The 18510-nt window shown below is 50.2% G+C and overlaps 1 protein-coding gene across 3 annotated transcripts in view; it reads left to right on the plus strand.

Annotated features, from left to right (window-relative positions):
* COL22A1 (collagen type XXII alpha 1 chain) overlaps nt 1-18510 on the plus strand; it is a 224150-nt gene that overhangs the window by 66313 nt on the left and 139327 nt on the right. For all 3 annotated transcript variants that reach the window (XM_002692600.6, XM_025002008.2, XM_059874411.1), the window contains exons 10-12: nt 2338-2382; nt 4490-4552; nt 8826-8864. In XM_002692600.6, the coding sequence (XP_002692646.3) occupies nt 2338-2382; nt 4490-4552; nt 8826-8864 (147 nt within the window). The remainder of the gene's footprint in view (nt 1-2337; nt 2383-4489; nt 4553-8825; nt 8865-18510) is intronic.

Consider the following 18510-nt stretch of genomic DNA (forward strand, 5'->3'; position numbering starts at 1 on the left):
CCAGGTAGCTCTGAGGTCTGGGGACCATCCTTGCTCCTGGGACTTCTTCCGGATCTCTGTGGGCCTTGGGAGGGGAGCCCCTCAGACCCCACTGGGATGAACATTTTTCTGACGTTAATGATGTCTTCCCAAAGTTTCTCTGCCTCCTGGTGTCCTCTTCACTCCTGTGCAACTAAACAGCCAGATTTGCTTTGAGAATAAGTGTCAGCAGGGCAGCAGCAGAGGGTTCGGTGGCTCTGTGGGGTCCACCGCCATCCGTCTGCACTCTGTTGGCCATGCTGTGGAATCTGAACGTACATAGGAATAGAGTTCAGCACCTCTTGTTTTAAAACCCAGTGCGTTTCTGACTAGCACCACCACCTCCTGTTTGTCTGGATGAAATGTCTCCTGGGATGCCTGGGGCCATCATCTGTTGTTTTCCTGTAGACCAGCGGCCTTCTTAATAAGAAAAAAAATTCCACTGTTGGAACAGAACAAACAAGTAACACCAGGATGACAAATTGGAGTTGGTCTCCACGAGGCTCTGCTTTAGGCTCTGCCCTGGGTGGCTCCAGGGCCCTCCATCTCCAGTGTTCAGCATAGTCATCGCTCTGTCTACCCCTCCCAGCTCGGGACTGGCACGCAGCAGGTGCCCCCCGACTTTGCAGGGGTCTTGGGAGACAGGCCAGCATACAAAGTGGTGATTGAGGTTACCTGGAATAAACACACTTTAAGAATTTCCCAACAGATGTGTTTCATTAAGCCTGCCCATCGTGGCAGCCTCTCCTCCCTACCGCCTTCCCTCTCCTCTGTTCTCCATCACTCTGTCTTTTCTTTTTCCTCCCAGAAGGCCCCTCAGGAGCTCTCAGTCAGGTGGGGTGGTCAGACCATGGCCCTACCTGTTGGAAGACCTCGAGGAGCCAGCCCAGTCTTGCTCCAAGCTGAAGCTTTCCTGGGGAGTTGGTGAAGTGAGGCACCTCTGGCCTGGTTCTGGGTTCTGATTGGGAGAAGCCGGGGAGGGAGTCAGAGTGGGTGCCCACAGGGTGCCGGGCAGGGCTCCGGCTCCTCCTCCTCCATGGCGCCTTGGGCACGCTCAGGGCTTCAGGCCACGGACAACATGCTGATCATATTCTCACTCATCAATGTCATAACAAAAGCAACCATCCAAACCCAAATCCTTCTGGAGTCTTTGTTTTCCGTTAAAAACCCCAAATGAGAAGGGTAACTGCAACAATGTGAGGTTTGGCGCACCGGCACGTGGACTGTGCCAGGGACCAGTGGGGTTGCCCAGGTCAGGATTTCCCCGGGGCCTTGCCCTGGCGGGGACCCCTGCAGGGAAGTCTGGGGTCAAGCAGGCTTCTGTCCCCTCTTAGCACCCACCTTCCCCGTCCCCAGCTCACAGACACCCGCTGGATGGCCACTGACCTCCTCGGCTTGGCCTCTGGATCCCCTCCCCCAGCTGTCCCTGCTCTGTGCAGCCCCTCGTGGCTCCCAGTTGCCCTTCTTGCCTCATTTCACTCCACGTTCCCCTCCTAGTCTCCAGGCAGGCAGGAGCGTCCTGTTCCATGGAGGGGGCAAGATCCTCCTTGCCTTCTGCAGTTTGCGTGTGAAGGTTCTTCTGCCTAGAACACCTTTCCCCCTCTGGCCTTTTTATCTGGCTAATGCCTGCTCTTCTTTCAAGACATCCTCAGAAAATCCTTTTCTCATCGTATTATTGTCTGATTTTCCTCCTTCCTTCCTCCTGTCCTCCTCTTCCCTGCTCCTCCCTTCCCCTCCTTTAGGCTCCCTCCCTGTTTGTATTCTTCCTTTCATTATCACATCTGTCCGTAATTATTCCTTCAGCACCTGCTATTTGCATGACATTATGGCCTTTTCCTCTCCCTCTTCTTCCATCTACCATGGCAGTTATCATCCTGGATGAAGACTCTGTTTGTCTCTACTTCCATAAGCTCATAAATTCCAGATGGCAAAGACTGAATCATTTCATGTGTGTATTTTCAGCCACTGTATTAAATGATTGAGTTGATGGGAAGGTGGGATCCAGGCAGCGTATGAAGCGATGGATGGAATGGATTATTGGGTGATGCTCCCCAGAGTTTGAGGCTGGCGTCTGTCGATTGATGGATGATCTCTCCACCAGTAGCTGTATTTGGAGGCCAGGTCCCAGCTCCCCATGCAGGTTGGCAGTTTGCAATCAGGAGCTCTCAGCTGCCGTGAACTCTGTCCAGCTTACTGATCAGCACATGGCTTTCTAAGAGACTGGCTTACGAGCCTGTGCCAGGGATCACCCACCAGTGAAGAGAGAAGGGGGAAATTAAGACAGAGCCTTACTTGTTTCTTTTGTCTTTCTTCCTTCAGGGTGAGAAGGGCTTCGATGGCCCCGTGGGACTCCCCGGCCCAAAGGTCAGTACTGGAGCTGCAGACGAGTCCTTTGAGCCCGAGGATCTTTTGATTTGCTCTTTTTGTAAGAAAGAAAGAAAGAAAAAATAACCAAAACAGTGGTGTGTTAGTTTACTGTCCTGTGGGGTTTTTCTTCTGAGCTTGTTGAGATGGAAGAACAGAGCAAGTGCCATGAAGTTTGGAACCTTTGAGTCTCTTCGCAGCTCAGAAGGTTCATTTCTCAGCTTGACAGTGTCAGCTAGAAGGAGGTGGAACTCGCACACCCAGGCTCAGATCCTGTTTGTTCCAGCAGCCTCAGTTCTCTGTGGTCAGCTAACCCTCATCCATCCTTTCAGGCCTCTATAGTCCAGAAACTTTGGGGGTTGGGCTTTAAACAGTCTGTTTAGCACCTGCGATCTGTTTATTTAAATTGGTTGGAATTATTTTTGTGCTCATTTTCCAAGCTCACCAATTGCTCAAAGCCAGGTGTCTCCCCGGGGCCTCCCCCTTCCTCATTCAGGGCCCAGCCTCTTCTGTCTCCACCACTGCCCAGGTTTACAGCATTTATGGGGTGGGACGGGGCTGTCATCTCCCATCATGGTTTTGGTCTCAGAAAGCTGAGACCCAGAAAGATGTGGATTGCCCCTGGGGGTGGGTCATACAGTGGCTGAGGGCAGAGGTCAGCGTGCCCCAGTGACCATCACCTGGTCTGGTGTCAGAAAGAGGGGCTGAGTGTAAGGGTGGAGACACAGGGATGCCTCCCTTCGCTCCTCCCTAATTCACTCTCCCCTCCCCCTCCCCCTTTCGTTCCCTCTCCCCATCCCTCACCTGCATGGATGATGTTCAAGTTCAGTGAACCACCGTGGAGTGCCTGCTAAGGTCGCTTTTTGTCTTTTCCCTTCTTCCTTCCTCTGGGTATCTCCTTCATCTCCCCTCCTGTCACCCTGCTCCCCTCTGCCCCAAGTCTGCTAGGATGGAGAGGACACACACAGACACGCATGGGCGTGTACTCAGACACACACACAGACACACATGGGTGTGCACTCACACACACAGACACCACACATGGTCGTGCACTCACACACACACACAGATACACAAGACACACATGGGCGTGCATGCACGTGCGAGCACACACACACACACACACACACACACACACACACACACACAAGCAGCTCTGAGATCCAGGGTGCCCGGTGTTCTCTGCAAAGAGGAGAGTGGGGGTTTCTGCTCAGGTATCCCCAGGCTCTAACCTTGACTTCTTGGCTGTCAGATGAAAGAAAGGAGCAGAGCCGTCTGGGGGTGTGAGCCTCTAAGTAGAAAATGTTTGTCTGAAGCAGCGACTGTTCACAGAGCAACCGTACTGGGGCTGTGGTGGAACAGATCCGGGCTGTGGGGCGGCAGAGCCCACCCCCCGGCCCTGGGAGAGAAGCTAGGTGCGAGGGAGGGATTCCAAGGAGAGAAGAGGCCCCACGGCCTGCAGGGGAGCCTAGCTGCCTTGTGGCTGGTCAGCTGTCCTGGCCCTTCATCTGTGTCCCAGCCCGTCCATGGTTAGGAGGCTGCGTGAACACTTGTGAGTCCCTTGGCTCCGTTTACCTAGAGGTCACTCAGGTCATGTCCACAGGTGTGGCCTGGTGGACCCAGGTGCCCAGGCCCTCTCTGGATGCAAGGATGTGCCTATGGGTGACAGGGAGCCAGGTCCCCAGGACTCAGAGGCAGCAGGAAGAGGCATGACTGGGAGTTGGGAGAGTGGGTGGGGGAGCGGGGCCAGAGGGGAGCCCTGAAGCTGCCTGGGGGGCTCCAGGATGCCTGGGGCCCCTGCCTGAGCTGGGTCTGGTAGGATGCATGGAATCTCCCATTCCTGCTCCCAGCAACCAGCGTGCGAGGCTTTCATCCACTCGCTGTCTCAAGCTGCCCTGGGCTCCTGGAATTAGGAGGTTGGGGAAGTTATTCAGATGCTTCTCCCCTCTCCGGGGGTGGGAAGCCTGGCCTCATGGTGCAGTTGGCAGTGATAAAACCAGTCGGTTCCAGGAAATGGGGGCAAGGTGGGCTGTGGGCAGCCGGTGTCGGGGAGCCTTGCCTGACCGGAGGAACTGACCCGCTGCTGTCTCTGGTTTCCGCCCCTCAGGGAGACATGGGAGCCACTGGGCCAGCAGGCGCTCCTGGACCCAAGGGAGAGAAAGGAGATACGGTGAGTGAAGGCCTCTCCACCATGGCTAGTGTGGGGGACCCCTCTCCACGGGCATGGGGGTGCCTCCCGGCCACTCTGGCCTCACCCCACACCACCCCACCCCCAACCCCCGGAATCCTGTGCTCCAGATGGGCGCTGCATCTCCTAGCATCAATGGCACAGATTCAGAGTAGGTGGACCCCAGCCATTGGCCTTGGCTCCAGTCTTCATTAGCTGGGTGACTGTGAGGTTAGTCTCTTAACCTCTGAAAATCTCATCTTACTCCACTAGCAAAGTAAAGAAAGTAACAGCTTTGTCTATGAAATGCCTGGGCCGTGGTAAGTGGTCAGTGAATGAGAGTGGGTATAGCCAGTTCCTTTTAGGTTCTATGCTCAGGGGGTTCCCTGAAGACAAGACAGATGAGACAGAGTCACTCTCCTAGATGAGTTAGCCTGGCAGATAGCACCCCTCACATCATCATCTGAGAGCTCGTAATTGTAACTGTACCGCCTGCCCTTCTTCACCAGTGCTCCATGTGGGTTCCCTCCTTACTTCTTAGAAGCGCTTATTTTAAATTCTTATTGGAGTATGGTTGGTTTACAGTGTTGTGTTGGTTTCTGGTGTACAGCAGAGCGAATCAGCCATGCACGTCCCTTCTTTTTTGGATTTCCTTCCCACTTTGGTGACCAAAGAGCACTGAATGAGTTCCTTGTGCCATACAGTAGGTTCTCACTGGTTATCTATTTTAGACATACTATCAATAGCGTACATATGCCAATCTCAGTCTCCCAGTTCATCCCACCCCAGAACATAGTCTCGTCACTTCTCTGATGTGAAGGATACAGGATTTTCAGACTTGTATGATATGCTTGTTATCATGGAGCCTACATGTGTCAGAGGCGAGATTTGAACCTGTGTTAGTCTGAGTCCTGTGCTCACCTGCTGAGCTCCGCCTTTCACCCACACCGTGTATGCCTGCCTCCTGTAGGGGTGGGAAGCACCTGCTCTGTGCAGAGCAACACGGAAGCAGGAAGACCTGCTGGTGTCACAGTGTGCATTGTGTACCTGGCTCTGTTTACCTGAGTACTGTTTGACAGTACTCTTTCTCACTTAACCTTCAGATCGGTGTTACAAGGTGGGGGCTAGTGAAACACCCATCTTACTCATACATGGGGAAAAAAAAGCAGAAACAGCCAGCGAGAGGTCTCAGATGTCAGATTTAACAGACAAAGCCTGCAAAGCAGGCACTAAATCATATCCAAAGAGCTAAAGGAAACTTCTGAAGGAAATGGAGGGGAGTGTTGTGACAATATCTCATCAAATACAGAATATAAAGAAGTATAACAGATTTGAACTGGCTGAAGAAAGAGCCAGAATTCTTGAAAATAAATCAGTGGAGATTACTTAAACTGAAGATCAGAGAGAAAAAAATAATGAATAGAAATGAAGAGCCTCAGAGAAATGTGGGGGCCCGTGAAGTCAATCAGTGGGCACATAATATGGTTACCAGGAGAGGAGAATAAAAAGTAATCAGGGAAATCATGTCTAAAGACATCCTCAACTTGATGAAGCATAGTCACCTACACACTCGGAAAGCCTCAGGAACTCCAATCAAGAAATGCAAAAGGAGATCCATCCTTAGAAACATCATAATATCAATTTGTTGTTCAGTCACTAAGTCGTGTCCAGCTCTTTGCAACCGAATGAACTGGAGCACGCCAGGCCTTCCTGTCCTTCACCGTCTCTCAGAGTTTGCTCAAACTCATGTCCATTGAGTTGGTGATGCCATCCAACCGTCTCATTCTCTGTCGTCCCCTTCTCCTTCTGCCTAGAATCTTTCCCAGCATCAGGGTCTTTTCCAATGAGTCAGCTCTTCACATCAGGTGACCAAAGTATTGGAGCTTCAACTTCAGCATCAGTCATTCATGAATGTTCAGGGTTGATTTCCTTCAGGATTGACTGCTTTGATCTTGCAATCCAAGGGACTCTCAAGAGTCTACTCAAGAACCATAATTCAAAAGCATCAGTTATTCAGTGCTCAGCCCTCTTTATGGTCCAACTCTCACATCCATACATGACTACTGGAAAAGCCATAGCTTTGACTATATGGACCTTTGTTGGCAAAGTGATGTCTCTGCTTTTTAATATGCTGTCTAGGAGTCTTCCAAAGATCAAGCATCTTTCAATTTCATGACTGCTGTTACCGTCTACAGTGATTTTGGAGCCCAAGAAAATAATATCAATAAAAAATGCTAAAAGACAAAACAAAAAATGGGAAAGCAGCAGAAGAAAAATGAGTCACAATGTGGAAGGAAACCCCAATAACATCATCAGCTGACTCATCACCAAAAATAATTGAGGTCAGAATGTAGGGGGATGACAACTTCAAAGTAATAATTATGGCAGTGTATCACTGGGTACTTAAATATTTGTCACAACAGTAGCTCAAAAGGGGGGGAGATGGAATAGGTCACACAGCAGTATGTCTCTCAACCTCAATGGAAGTGAGTTAGTGTAAGTCTGAGGTTGATCCTGAAAAGTTAAGACATATATGGGAAACTTCAAACAACCTCCAAGAAAAATAATTTAAAAGTATACAGTGACAATATCCTTAAAGAGGTTAAAATATTGCAGTAAAAATGTACTCATGTAGTAAAGGAAAGAGTAATAAAGAACGAAAAAAAGGAAGAAAGTCAGGAGGCATAGAAACCAGAAAGTTAGATGGCATATGTAAATCTGCCTATATCAAAACCAGCATTGCCTGTAAATGGATTATACAAACTAATTTAAAAAGCAGAGATTTTCAGACTGGACATAAAAGCAAGATCCAGCGTGTTCTGTCTAGAGGAGACAAACTTTAGATTCAAATATATAAATAGGCTGAAAATGTGTCCAATACACATTCTACAAGTTGAAAACATTAAAATTGGAGTGACTGTAGCCATACCAGAGAGAGTAGGCTTTAAAAAGTTAATAGAAACAAAGAGGAGCATTTTATCACGATAAAAATGTTGATCCTTCAAAAATATGCAACAGTTATCAACATATGTGCACCTAAGAACAGAACTCCTAAATACGTGAAGTCAGTACTGAGAATTGAAGTGAGAGATAAACAAGTCGTCACCAAGGATTAGCGATGTCGGCGCTCCACTCGCAGTAACAGGCGCACAGCGAGGAGTGTGGAGGCGTGGAGCCCCACGCACAGGGACGGGTGCACAGCGAGGAGTGTGGAGGCGGGGAGCCCTCCAATACGCTGCAGCTGCTTTGAAGAACCATCCAGCGCTCATTCAAGGGTTAAGCACAGAATTACCGCAAGACCCAGCAGTTCCACTCCTAGGTATACAGCCAAGAGAAATGAAAACACGTGTTTGTATGAAAATTTGCCCATGGATTTTCATAGCGGCGTTATTCATCATAACCAGACAGCAGAAACAAGCCAAATGTTCACTACCTGATGAATGGATAAATGAAATGTGTCTTAGCCATGCAACGTCATATTGTTCTGCAATAGAATGAGGTTTGATACAGGCCATAAGGAGGGTGAACCTTGGAAACACTTCGCTAAGGAAACACTGGCTATGAAGCCAGTCATAAAAGCCCACATATTGTATGATTCCATTTATATAAAATATCTAGAATAGGCAAACCTACAGAGACAGGAAGGAGACTGATTGTTGCCCAGAGCAGAGGGTGAGGGAAAAGGGGAGCGACAACCATGGGTATGGGGTTCTTTGGGGGGCGATGAGACTCTAAAATTGACTGTGGTGATGTTGCACAAGTCTATAAATGTACTAAGTTGAATGTAAATAGCTGAATTATGTGCTGTGTAGATTGTATCTTGGGCTTCCCTGGTGGCTCAGTGGTAAAGAATCTGCCTGCCAGTGCAGGAGACTCAGGTTCGATCTCTGGGTCAGGAAGATCCCCTGGAGGAGGAAATGGAAACCCACTCCAGTATTCTTGTCTGGAGAATCCCATGGACAGAGGAGCCTTGTGGGTTATAGTCCATGGGGGTCACAAAGAGCTGGATGTGACTTAGCGACTAAACAACAACAGATTACATCTTTCAAAAGCTGATGTGGAAAAAAGAATACTACTGTCATGCTGAGTCATTGGGAAAATGAAATAAAAATGTTGATAATCAACACTCAGTGAATGATAGACGACTTTTAGAGGTTCTCTGGCAGAGCTTGTGAAAAAGCAGCCAGCCGTTCGAATCCCAGGCACACTCGCCATGTGTGGTGCCGTGCCATGGAGATGGTCTGCAGCAAACCTGTCTTTTGCTTTCCCCTTCCAGGGCGGAGGACCTTTTGTGCAAGGAGAAAAGGGTGAAAAGGTAAGCACCTCCCCGTTGTCTCACTCCTCCAGGGGCCATGGAGGTGGCCCAGGACCAGGATGAGGGCCTTGGGTTCAGGAGAGGTGTGTGTGCCGTGTTGCTGCTGGTAAGAATTGGGTGGGAGGGAAGAGGTCTCCCGGCTGAGTGCCTCAGTGTTAAGTGCAAGGAGGGAAAGGCTTGTCTAGGTCCTGGATGCTCTGCAGTGCCTAAGAGCACAGGGCACTTCATGGGGCTCCTGGTAAGTGGGATACAGAGCTGCAGATGTGGTTTGAGGACCAGCACGCTGGGCGTTCAGTATCAAAACCTGTCCAGGCTTGTTTGCAGTGATGGGAAGGATGGTCTGTGCTTGATCAGACGTGCTGAGAAAGTTCGAATAGCAGGTACCGGTAGGAGGGGGGAGACCAGAGGAGCTTGGGGAATTGCCAGGAGATTGTTGCAGAAGCACAAAAGGAAGATGAGGAGGGACAGAGTGGCAGGCGGCAGCAGCAGGACAGATGGAGGGACGGAGGCCTGTGACGTGCTCCCCAGCTACGAATGCTGCACCTTTTCTGACCTTCATCCGTCGTGGCGATGATGCACACACTCGACAGATCCTGGGAAAGAGGGGATCACTTTCTTACAGTGTCCACCTAGAAGAAGCAATAAAATAGTCACTAAAATGCCATCTTCTACTCACACCAGTGATCAAAGCTACATCTCCCTTTTCTCAGGAGAACAGCCACAAGACTTTGCAACATACATTCATGTTGATCATTTTGTCAGAGTCTGGGCACTTGCAGACTCAGGATGCAGACCACTGGACCCTGGGGGGCTCACATCAACCTCTTGCATAGGGTTTATGATGTAAAGCAGGTGCCGCTCTGTCAAGTTACTATGGAAACAGAGCTCTCACATACCCAGCCCATTTTCTCTGTAGAGTACCTTTTATTTAGTTCGTTCAGGTCTAGAGATTTACTCTGAGGAGATAAATGGAGGTTGTGCACAAGTACATAGCCACACGTTTCCTTCAGCGAAATCTATAAGCCAGTCTGGAAAGAACTATCGCTCTGTCGGCAGCTACAGCACTGTAGAATGAGTCGTCGTTGTGCAGTTCCATAACACAACGGCACAGCTCCGTAACGCAATAACACTTATGGACACATAGTCACATTTAGAAGGATAATTAATGACCCAGAAAATGAAGGTAATATTTTGTTAATTTTTAAAACACATTGCAAAATATCTATGCAGTGTGACTCATTCATTGTGTGTGGGCATGTGCGTGTGTGGAAGAGAGACAGATGAATTCTGGAAGCAAATCCCCATTGTTGACCTCTGGTTGTCTGGGTGGCCAGGCTGTGAGGGTCTTTATTTTGTCCCTTATATTCCTTTGTGTCTTCGTTGATTCCACAATGAACTTCTCTTTGTTTACCTGTATTAGAAGCTCAGGCACATGCTCACACACATAGTAACTGGTGCACAAGAATGCAAAGCCGTTGGAGAGAGGGCGTGAGCAGACAGCATAACGCGAGCTCTGCACCTGCAGACCTGGGTGGCTGGTGCTGCTCAGCCCTGCTGTCAGAGTCTAGTCTCCCGATGCCTGAAGCAGGGCTGATGGACCACCTTCCACGGTTCCTGTGTAGGCTCAAAGCATCGCAGCTGGAACTTGGTTTGATAGCTGCCAGCGTGCTGGTTCCTGAGGGCCCAGAGCCAGAGCACAGGCTATTAACAGGACACCCAGATGCTCCTCGGGCTCAGGACTGGGGCTGCCGGAGCCCTCTTGAAGTCGGGGCTCAGCCTGGGTCCTGGTCCAGCCTGAGCTCTGAGTGATGTGCTGCCCTTCTCGTGTGTAGATGTCACCAGGAGAAACTGACAGTCACCCCTTCTCCTCGGAGGAGCAGCTGCATCTCTGCCCCGTGCATTCTGGTTGAGCTCAGGTTAGGCAGCCTCCTCCTGATGCCTGGAGGCACGTCCCTGGTGCCCTGGAGTCCAGGCTGCAGCACCACCCTCAAAGCTGAAGCTGCTCTGTCAGAGCCCCGTGGGGGCACCTCCTCACACACGTGGCGCTGGCAGAAGAGGCTCTGGCATGCCTGGCTCTGTCCTCAATTGACACTCTCTTGCAGTTGGACATTTTTAGTAAAGTCTGAGTTTAGATTCTGCCACATATGAGCTGTGCGATTTGGGGTGAGTCACCTCCATCTCTGGGTCCCTGCTTCCTCATCAGTGGAAACGAGGGAGTGGGTGTGATGATGCATAAAGGCCCTTGCAGGTGGCTGTTCTGAGGTTTGGTCATCAGCCCACCCCCAGCCTGAGTCCCTGGGGTCACCTTCAGTAGCTTGGAGCCTCTGCTTCTCCTCCAAGGATGCAGGAGGCCCAGGTGAGTCAAAGGGATGACTGAATCCACGGCAGGGAGAAGGCCACTGGTGACTCATGCACTTGGAAAGAGCTTTGCAGACTGGCTTTTTTGCTTGAATATTCTCTCGAAAGCAGTTGCAGAATACCAAGCAGATTGGATGGACAGGAGCCCGATGTGTCTGGAAATCATATTGCTCTGAATTGTGCTGTTTTGTTTTTTTTTAATTTTTGGTGACGCAATTAACCAGTGTGACAATGTGCATCAGCCCCGTGAAGGCCACGCACCCTGTAAGCTGTGTCTCATGCTGTGTGTGTCACTGTTCACATGGTGCTTCAGGGAAAGCAGTGCCCTGCCTGTTTCACAGATGAGAGAGCTAGCTTAGGGGTCAAGTGGCCTGCCCAAGGTCACTGCTAGTAAGATGGCTAGAAAACAGTCCCGATGGGTACTACCATGAAGGGAAGCTGGGAGGCTGATTGAATCCCCTTTGTCCGATAGCTGAGTGAACTGAGGCTCAGAGAAGGTGATGAGTGGCTGAGGGTCACACACCTGAAGCTCTGCAGGAGCTCTTGGCCCCTTGACTCTCCTGGCCCAAGACTGGTGTGTGGCTCTCTGTTCCTGGGCTGCTTCTGCCCTTCATTTTGGAAGTTAACATCCTCTCTGGTTCCTGTTGTGCCCCATATTCTCCCCGGGGTTCTTGGGGTTCTGGTCCCTCAGTGTTTTAATATGTATGGAATCAGGCTCAGGGAAAGGGGAAAGCAGGCTTGTGGGGCTACCTGAAAAGATCTGCCTGCACCTCAGGCACTGGGGAGATAGAGAAAAAGGGACTTGAGACCTCCTCACAGTGTCTGGAAGACATCTGCAATTAATCCGTACTTGTCTAAGAAGTGAATGGGTGGTTGGAACGTGGACCTCCATCATCCAGGACCAGGGGCCAGTAGAGGGGTCCCAGACTCTGTGGTCAAAAAGACTCAGCTTCAAATTCATGTTGATTGTGTGTCTCCCCTTGGGCTACTTTGAGCCTTAGTTTCCTTTTCTGTAAAAGATAGGAAAAGAAATAATAGCTCCTACCATGAGAGGTTGCTCAGAGGATTCATCCACTGCCCTTGCCTGCATAATGTGTGACACTGCTGTTCTTGTTATCCCATCATCGTTGGCAGTTCTGTCTTGGTGATGATGGTGGTGGTGGTGATAGTGATGATGGTAGTGATGATGATGATGTGATGGTGGTGGTGATGATGGTGATGATGCGTTGATGGTGGTGATGTGATTGTGATGGTGATGGTGATGTGATGGTGATGATGGTGATAGTAATGTGGTGGTGATGATGGTGATGTGGTGGTGGTGATGGTGGTGCTGTGATTGTGATGGTGATGTGATGGTGGTGGTGCGATTGTGTTGGTGATATGATGGTGGTGGTGATGATGGTGATGGTGATGTGATGGTGGTGGTGATGTGATGGTGATGATGGTGATGTGATGGTGGTGGTGATGACAGTGATGTGATGGTGGTGATGTGATGGTGATGATGGTGGTGATGTGATGGTGGTGATGGTGGTGATGATGGTGATGTGGTGGTGGTGATGATGGTGATGGTGATGTGATGGTGGTGATGTGGTGGTGGTGGTGATGTGATGGTGATGATGGTGATGTGATGGTGGTGGTGATGACAGTGATGTGATGGTGGTGATGTGATGGTGATGATGGTGGTGATGTGATGGTGGTGATGGTGATGTGATGGTGGTGATGATGGTGATGTGGTGGTGGTGATGATGGTGATGGTGATGTGATGGTGGTGATGATGGTGATGTGGTGGTGGTGATGTGATGATGGTGGTGATGGTGATGTGATGGTGGTGGTGATGGTGATGTGATGGTGATGTGATGGTGATGGTGATGTGATGGTGGTGATGTGATTGTGATGGTGATGGTGGTGATGTGATGGTGATGATGGTGATGTGATGGTGGTGATGGTGGTGATGGTGGTGATGTGATAGTGATGATGGTGATATGGTGGTGGTGATGATGGTGATGATGGTGATGGTGATGTGATGGTGGTGATGTGGTGATGGTGGTGATGTGATTGTGATGGTGCTGGTTATGTGATGGTGGTGGTGATGATGGTGATGATGGTGGTGATGTGATGTGGTGATGTGATGGTGGTGATGGTGATGATGTGATGGTGGTGGTGGTGCTGATGTCATGGTGGTGGTGATGATGATGAGGATGATGGTCATGATGGTGGTGAAGGTGATGACAGTTACATTGGTGACAGTGATGACGATGGTGATGGTGGTGCTGATGCTGATGATAGGGTAGAGCCACTGCTCTGGGCTGGTTTGGACTAGTTTGGGGAGAGTCAGGGAGAGCAGGGAGGGGTGATGACTTCCGTGGCCCTCCATCCTTGGTCCTTCCCTGTTGACAAAGTAAATGAGTAACCGTGGTGAGGATGTTGGTGTGAGGTTTCCTGCAGCTGGGCACAGTGTCTTTTTTCCTTGGAGACGTGGTTCATGAGCCCCAAGGAGAGAAAAAGATTGAGAAACAAAAATGCAAGGCCAAACCGTGGGGTGTCCAGTGAACCTCCTTTTCATTCCGAGGGCCCTCGTGCTCTGGGGACCAGACCCTTCAGGGGAAGAACCAGGAGAGGCTGCATTGTGGCCGCTTCCTGGACCCACAGTGCCCTCTGGTGTCTGGAAGTCAGGGTGTCGGTCCAGTTTTCTTCTGCATGGCTTCATTCAATATTGGGGAACTCTCTGCCCTTTGGGGGTGCACTGCTTTTCCCTGGGAATCTGGCACATGGAGGAATAAGGGTAAAGGAGCCTTCATTTTGTGCTCGAATGTGGGCTCAGGTGTTGGAAAGAAAGCAGGTTTGGGGAGTGGGCAGACCTGGTTTGGACCAGCTCTGCAGTGGCTGTGCGAGTTTTAGGTGGTGTCTCTGAGCCTCAGTCTCATCGTCTGTAAAGTGGGGCCGCTGATGCCCGTCCCTTAGGGCTGTGTTACAGGAGGTTGGCATTGCCTGTGAGAGTGCCTGCCTTAGGTCCTTAGGTAGGTGCATATAAAAATCTGTCTTTCATCATTCTTCCTTTCATTCATCTGCTAGAAACTAGTACTCAGATCCATGAAAGAGTGACAAGTGCTTCTTCAGGAGGCAGTCTTAAAGTACTGAGTACGTGGGAGACAGTGGTGGGTTCATGGAGCTCTAAAACCTGTCCTGGGTGGCCTTCTGGCAGAGAGCAGCCCAGATCTGGTGCTGGGAAGACCCAGCCCCCACACACACCCAGTTTCCCTAGAGTGGAGAGTAACCGAGGACAGGGTGGGGAGCAGGCTTTACAACCCCCCTCAGGAGTCTGGATCACAACTTATAGATGGTGACGGCTTTTGGGAGACATGGGATGGAATCAGGGCAAAGTGTCTCCAAGCCATGCTTGGGTCAGCAACTCTATACTCAGCACTTGGTACACGGGGTAAAAAAAAATCCAAACAACAACCTGAAAGCCCTTTCTTCAGCATTTTCACAGGAATCCTGTCTGGCAATAAATAATACTTTGTATGGATTTTGTGCTTGGATTTCACAGTGCGGTGCCCCAGAAAATAATACACGAGCAAGTAGAAGAAACTCAGCTGAATTTTTTTGGGCTGGTTGGCTCATAGGAGATAGAATTTTCAGTTCAGTTCAGTTGCTTAGTTGTGTCTGACTCTTTGCGACCCCATGGACTGCAGCACACCAGGCTTCCCTGTCCATCACCAACTTCTGGAGCTTGCTCAAACTCATGTCCATCGAGTCAGCGATGCCATCTAACCATCTCATCCTCTGTCGTCCCCTTCTCTTCCTGCCTTCAATCTTTCCCAGTGTCAGGGTCTTTTCCAGTGAGCCAGTTCTTCCCATCAGGTGGCCAGAGTATTGGAGGGCAGTGAGCTCAGGTGGAGGGCATCACCTTCTCTCTCTCTTGTGGAAAAGGCCCCCAAGATTTAGGACAATGCTCTTACACAGTGATTTTTTTCATTGTAGAAGGTGTAGGAAGTAGTCTGTAAGGAGCTCTGCTTCATTCAGAAGTTTAAGAGTTACCCAGTCTAGGGCCAGGCACTGGCTGGAGACGGGGGAAGGATGGCACAGTGAGGGGCATGAGCTTTAGAGCAGGATTAACCCGCTGTCAACATCTGAGAGTCAGGGTGGGTGGAGGAGCCAGGATGGGGTCGGGGTGAGTGACAAAGAGAGAGAAGGGAGAATCACTGTGGCCCCTGCAGAGCTCGCAGGGCAAAGCCAGCGGTGGGTGGCAGTGTGGCTACTCACACGGTCCTGATTAGCCCGCAATCTGAGCCAGCTGGGAGCCCTTCCCATGAACATCACAGGGGTGCCTGGGGCCCTACTCCAGAGGATGGTCAGACCTGCTCTCACAGTGACTGTTCTCTCATCTCAACACGACAGACCCACCTTGTGCCATCACAGCATGAAAGACCTGGTCTCTCCCACCGGATCTGGTTCTTTGTTTGGTGTCTTTAAAGGCAGGCGGTCTTTGAAATTGTGAGATGAGAGGATTTTGCGGAAGTGGAGATGGACTGCCCAGGTGGATGGGAGTGGAGCGCAGGCTCTGCTATGTGATGGATTTTATTCCCAGCACCTCCTTTCAGAGCTAGTGACCAAGTCAGGTCCTCAGAAGGTCTCAGCTGTCTCTGCATATCACGGGGGTCTGGTGCAGGTGAGACGTGGACCCTTGCAAGGGATGATGGATCCACTTTTATGTCACAGATTCTGTCTGAGAGGATGGCCTGGGGGAATTAACACTGGTGGCCAAGGTGAATTTAGTGGCCAGTGCTTGGTGATTTTTGTCTGGAATCGTCTCCGAGAGGTACCTTGAAGTGGAAAGAATCATGATGTCAGCCTTTTATTGACCGCTTTCATCTGCCTGCTGTCCAGTTTATGAGTACCAGCCTCTGCAACTCTTTGAAGGAGTCTAGGGCACGCCTGAGGGCACAGAGCGGTGGGTGAGGGTGGCTGGGGCCGTGTCTGACCCTACATGCCCCACTGTTAACACCACACTGGCCAATGCTGGTTCCCTGCCCGCCCCTAGAGAGATGCCTTTATCTGGGATTTCTTGACCCTCAAAACCCACGTCCCTTGTGGGGAGGAACTTATTTTAGGCAATGACTACATTATAGAGCCTCTGAGCCATAAAATATAAATTATATGTGTGTGTTTATATGTGTGAAACTTCTTTTTTTTTTTTTTTTGAAACTTCTAAGATGTATTTATACCCTTTGCCTCCAGCTCTGGGTCTCATCCCCTTTGTTAACGACTGGCTTAATCAGCACCCCCATCTCCTATTCTTAGCCTGTGCCTTAATGTGCATTATTCATGGTTATCGAGCTGGATAACTGTGGTCGAGTGCCTTCTATTTTTATCATAATTAAAGGATTTAGGGGGAAGTAAGTTTAGCTGCCTACGTGCCCTCAAATAGCCTTGTAGGTGGGGGCAGATTGCTGGGAGTTGGAATAAATAAAGGTGCTGCTGACCCTGTCCGTGGTGCTGAAGGACACACTGAGGAAGTTTTGAGTTCACGGGTTCTCACAGCCCCAGGCAGAGCCAGAATAGTAAAGTGTGCACTTTTTCCAGCTCCGTCTGACACTCAGGCTCTTGCCAAGTCTCATGGCCCAGTCACAGGGCCAAGGGCCTCATACAGGAGGGTGAGAGCATTTATTGGAAGGGTAAGTGCTGGACTGGGAGGGCAGTGGAGGCCAAGCGTGCAGACCCTAGACACCAGCTGGCTGGACTCAGATCCCAGCTTGGCCACTTAGCAGCTGTGTAACCCTGGCGAAGTCAGTTACTCAACCCCTGCAACCCTTGCTTTCCCGCATCTATAAACTGATGACTATAATTCTACCGGCCTCGGCGGGTTACAGCAAGGACGAAGTGAACTAGTGAAAATAATGACTTCTATTGTTAAGAAGTACTCATAAATGTTGAGTATAATTACTATCACGCCAATGTAGTTTTTCACTTTTTACACCGAATGACATCTTCTGCATCCTCTGCAGCAATGAGGTCTTATCCCCAGGGGTGGCCGACAGCTGGGAAATGTCAGTGTCCCCACCCCGCCCCGCCCCACCTCAGGAGGACTTGTGCAACTCCCGGAGCCTCAGGAAGCCTGGAGGGTGTTTTTAGAAAGTGTGTCCCAGGTGGGCTGACACAGGGGTATAACGTGTCTTTCTCTTTCTTCACTTCATCCAAAACAACTTGCAGAGCATCCAGGAGTAACAGCAGTCCCCTGTACTCACAAGTGTCTGCCAGCACGAGCTACTTAGTTTCGGGGTAGATACTGTTGTCCTTGTTTTCAGGCCTGTTCACTATGTGACCAGGTGCAAGTGACTATATCTGTGTGGCCAAGCCAGGGATTGTGCTCATATATTCAGACACCACAGAAAAGTGGCTCTCAAACTTGAGCAAGCACCTGAACCACAGGGGGGGGTTTGTTGAACCCGCTGGCCAGGCCCCACTCCCCATCTGTCTGATTCGATGGCCCTGGGGTGAGGCCAGAGAATCCGCCTGCCTAACCAGGCCCAGGGATGCTGCTGGGCCAGAGCCGCGCTTGAAGGATCACTGTGCAGAGGACCCCTCTGTTCCACCTGAAGAGCCTGCTCGGGCTCAGCCAGGGGGCAAAGAGGAATCCTAACGGGGCATCTCCACAGTGAAGCAGTGCTTTTGTCAGGATTTAGGGGGCAGGCTCTGATATTTAAGTAATAGAACAGGAGACATTCCTGTTTTCTCTTTGTATTTCGCCCAGTGAAGTCACCATATGATCCGTGGAGCTATGGTTCTCGCAAGTGGGCCTAGGTGGGTAATTTCCTGCCAGACGTTACCCGCTGGGGCTTCTGGCGAGATCCTCCAGGCAGTGTGTGTGTGGAGGGGGTGAGGTCAGCGCTTTGACTTGAAATCAGGGCCCCCGATTTAGAGTCACAGCTGCCAGTGTGAGCTGCGGGGAAGCCCTCACCCCTGAGCCCTGGCTGTTGTTGGTGATGCGTTTCATGTGTACTATCGACGCTCGTCCTCCTGTTTGTTTTTCACCCAGGTTTTAGTAATTCTAGTCCATCGTGACTGTGACACAGGAAGATGAAGCGAAGTGTATTTTCTTTTTATAATTTATTTTTTATTGATGTATAGTTCATTTGCAATGTTGTGCTAATTTCTTCTGTATAGAAAAGTGACTCAGTGTGTGTATGTGTGTACATATATTCTTTTTTTCATGGTTTGTCCCAGGATACTGACTATAGTTTCCTATGCTGGACAGTAGGACCTTGTTGCTTGTACCTTCTCTATGTGA

This window comes from Bos taurus, chromosome 14 (assembly GCF_002263795.3).
Source record: "Bos taurus isolate L1 Dominette 01449 registration number 42190680 breed Hereford chromosome 14, ARS-UCD2.0, whole genome shotgun sequence".
Lineage (NCBI taxonomy): Eukaryota > Metazoa > Chordata > Mammalia > Artiodactyla > Bovidae > Bos > Bos taurus.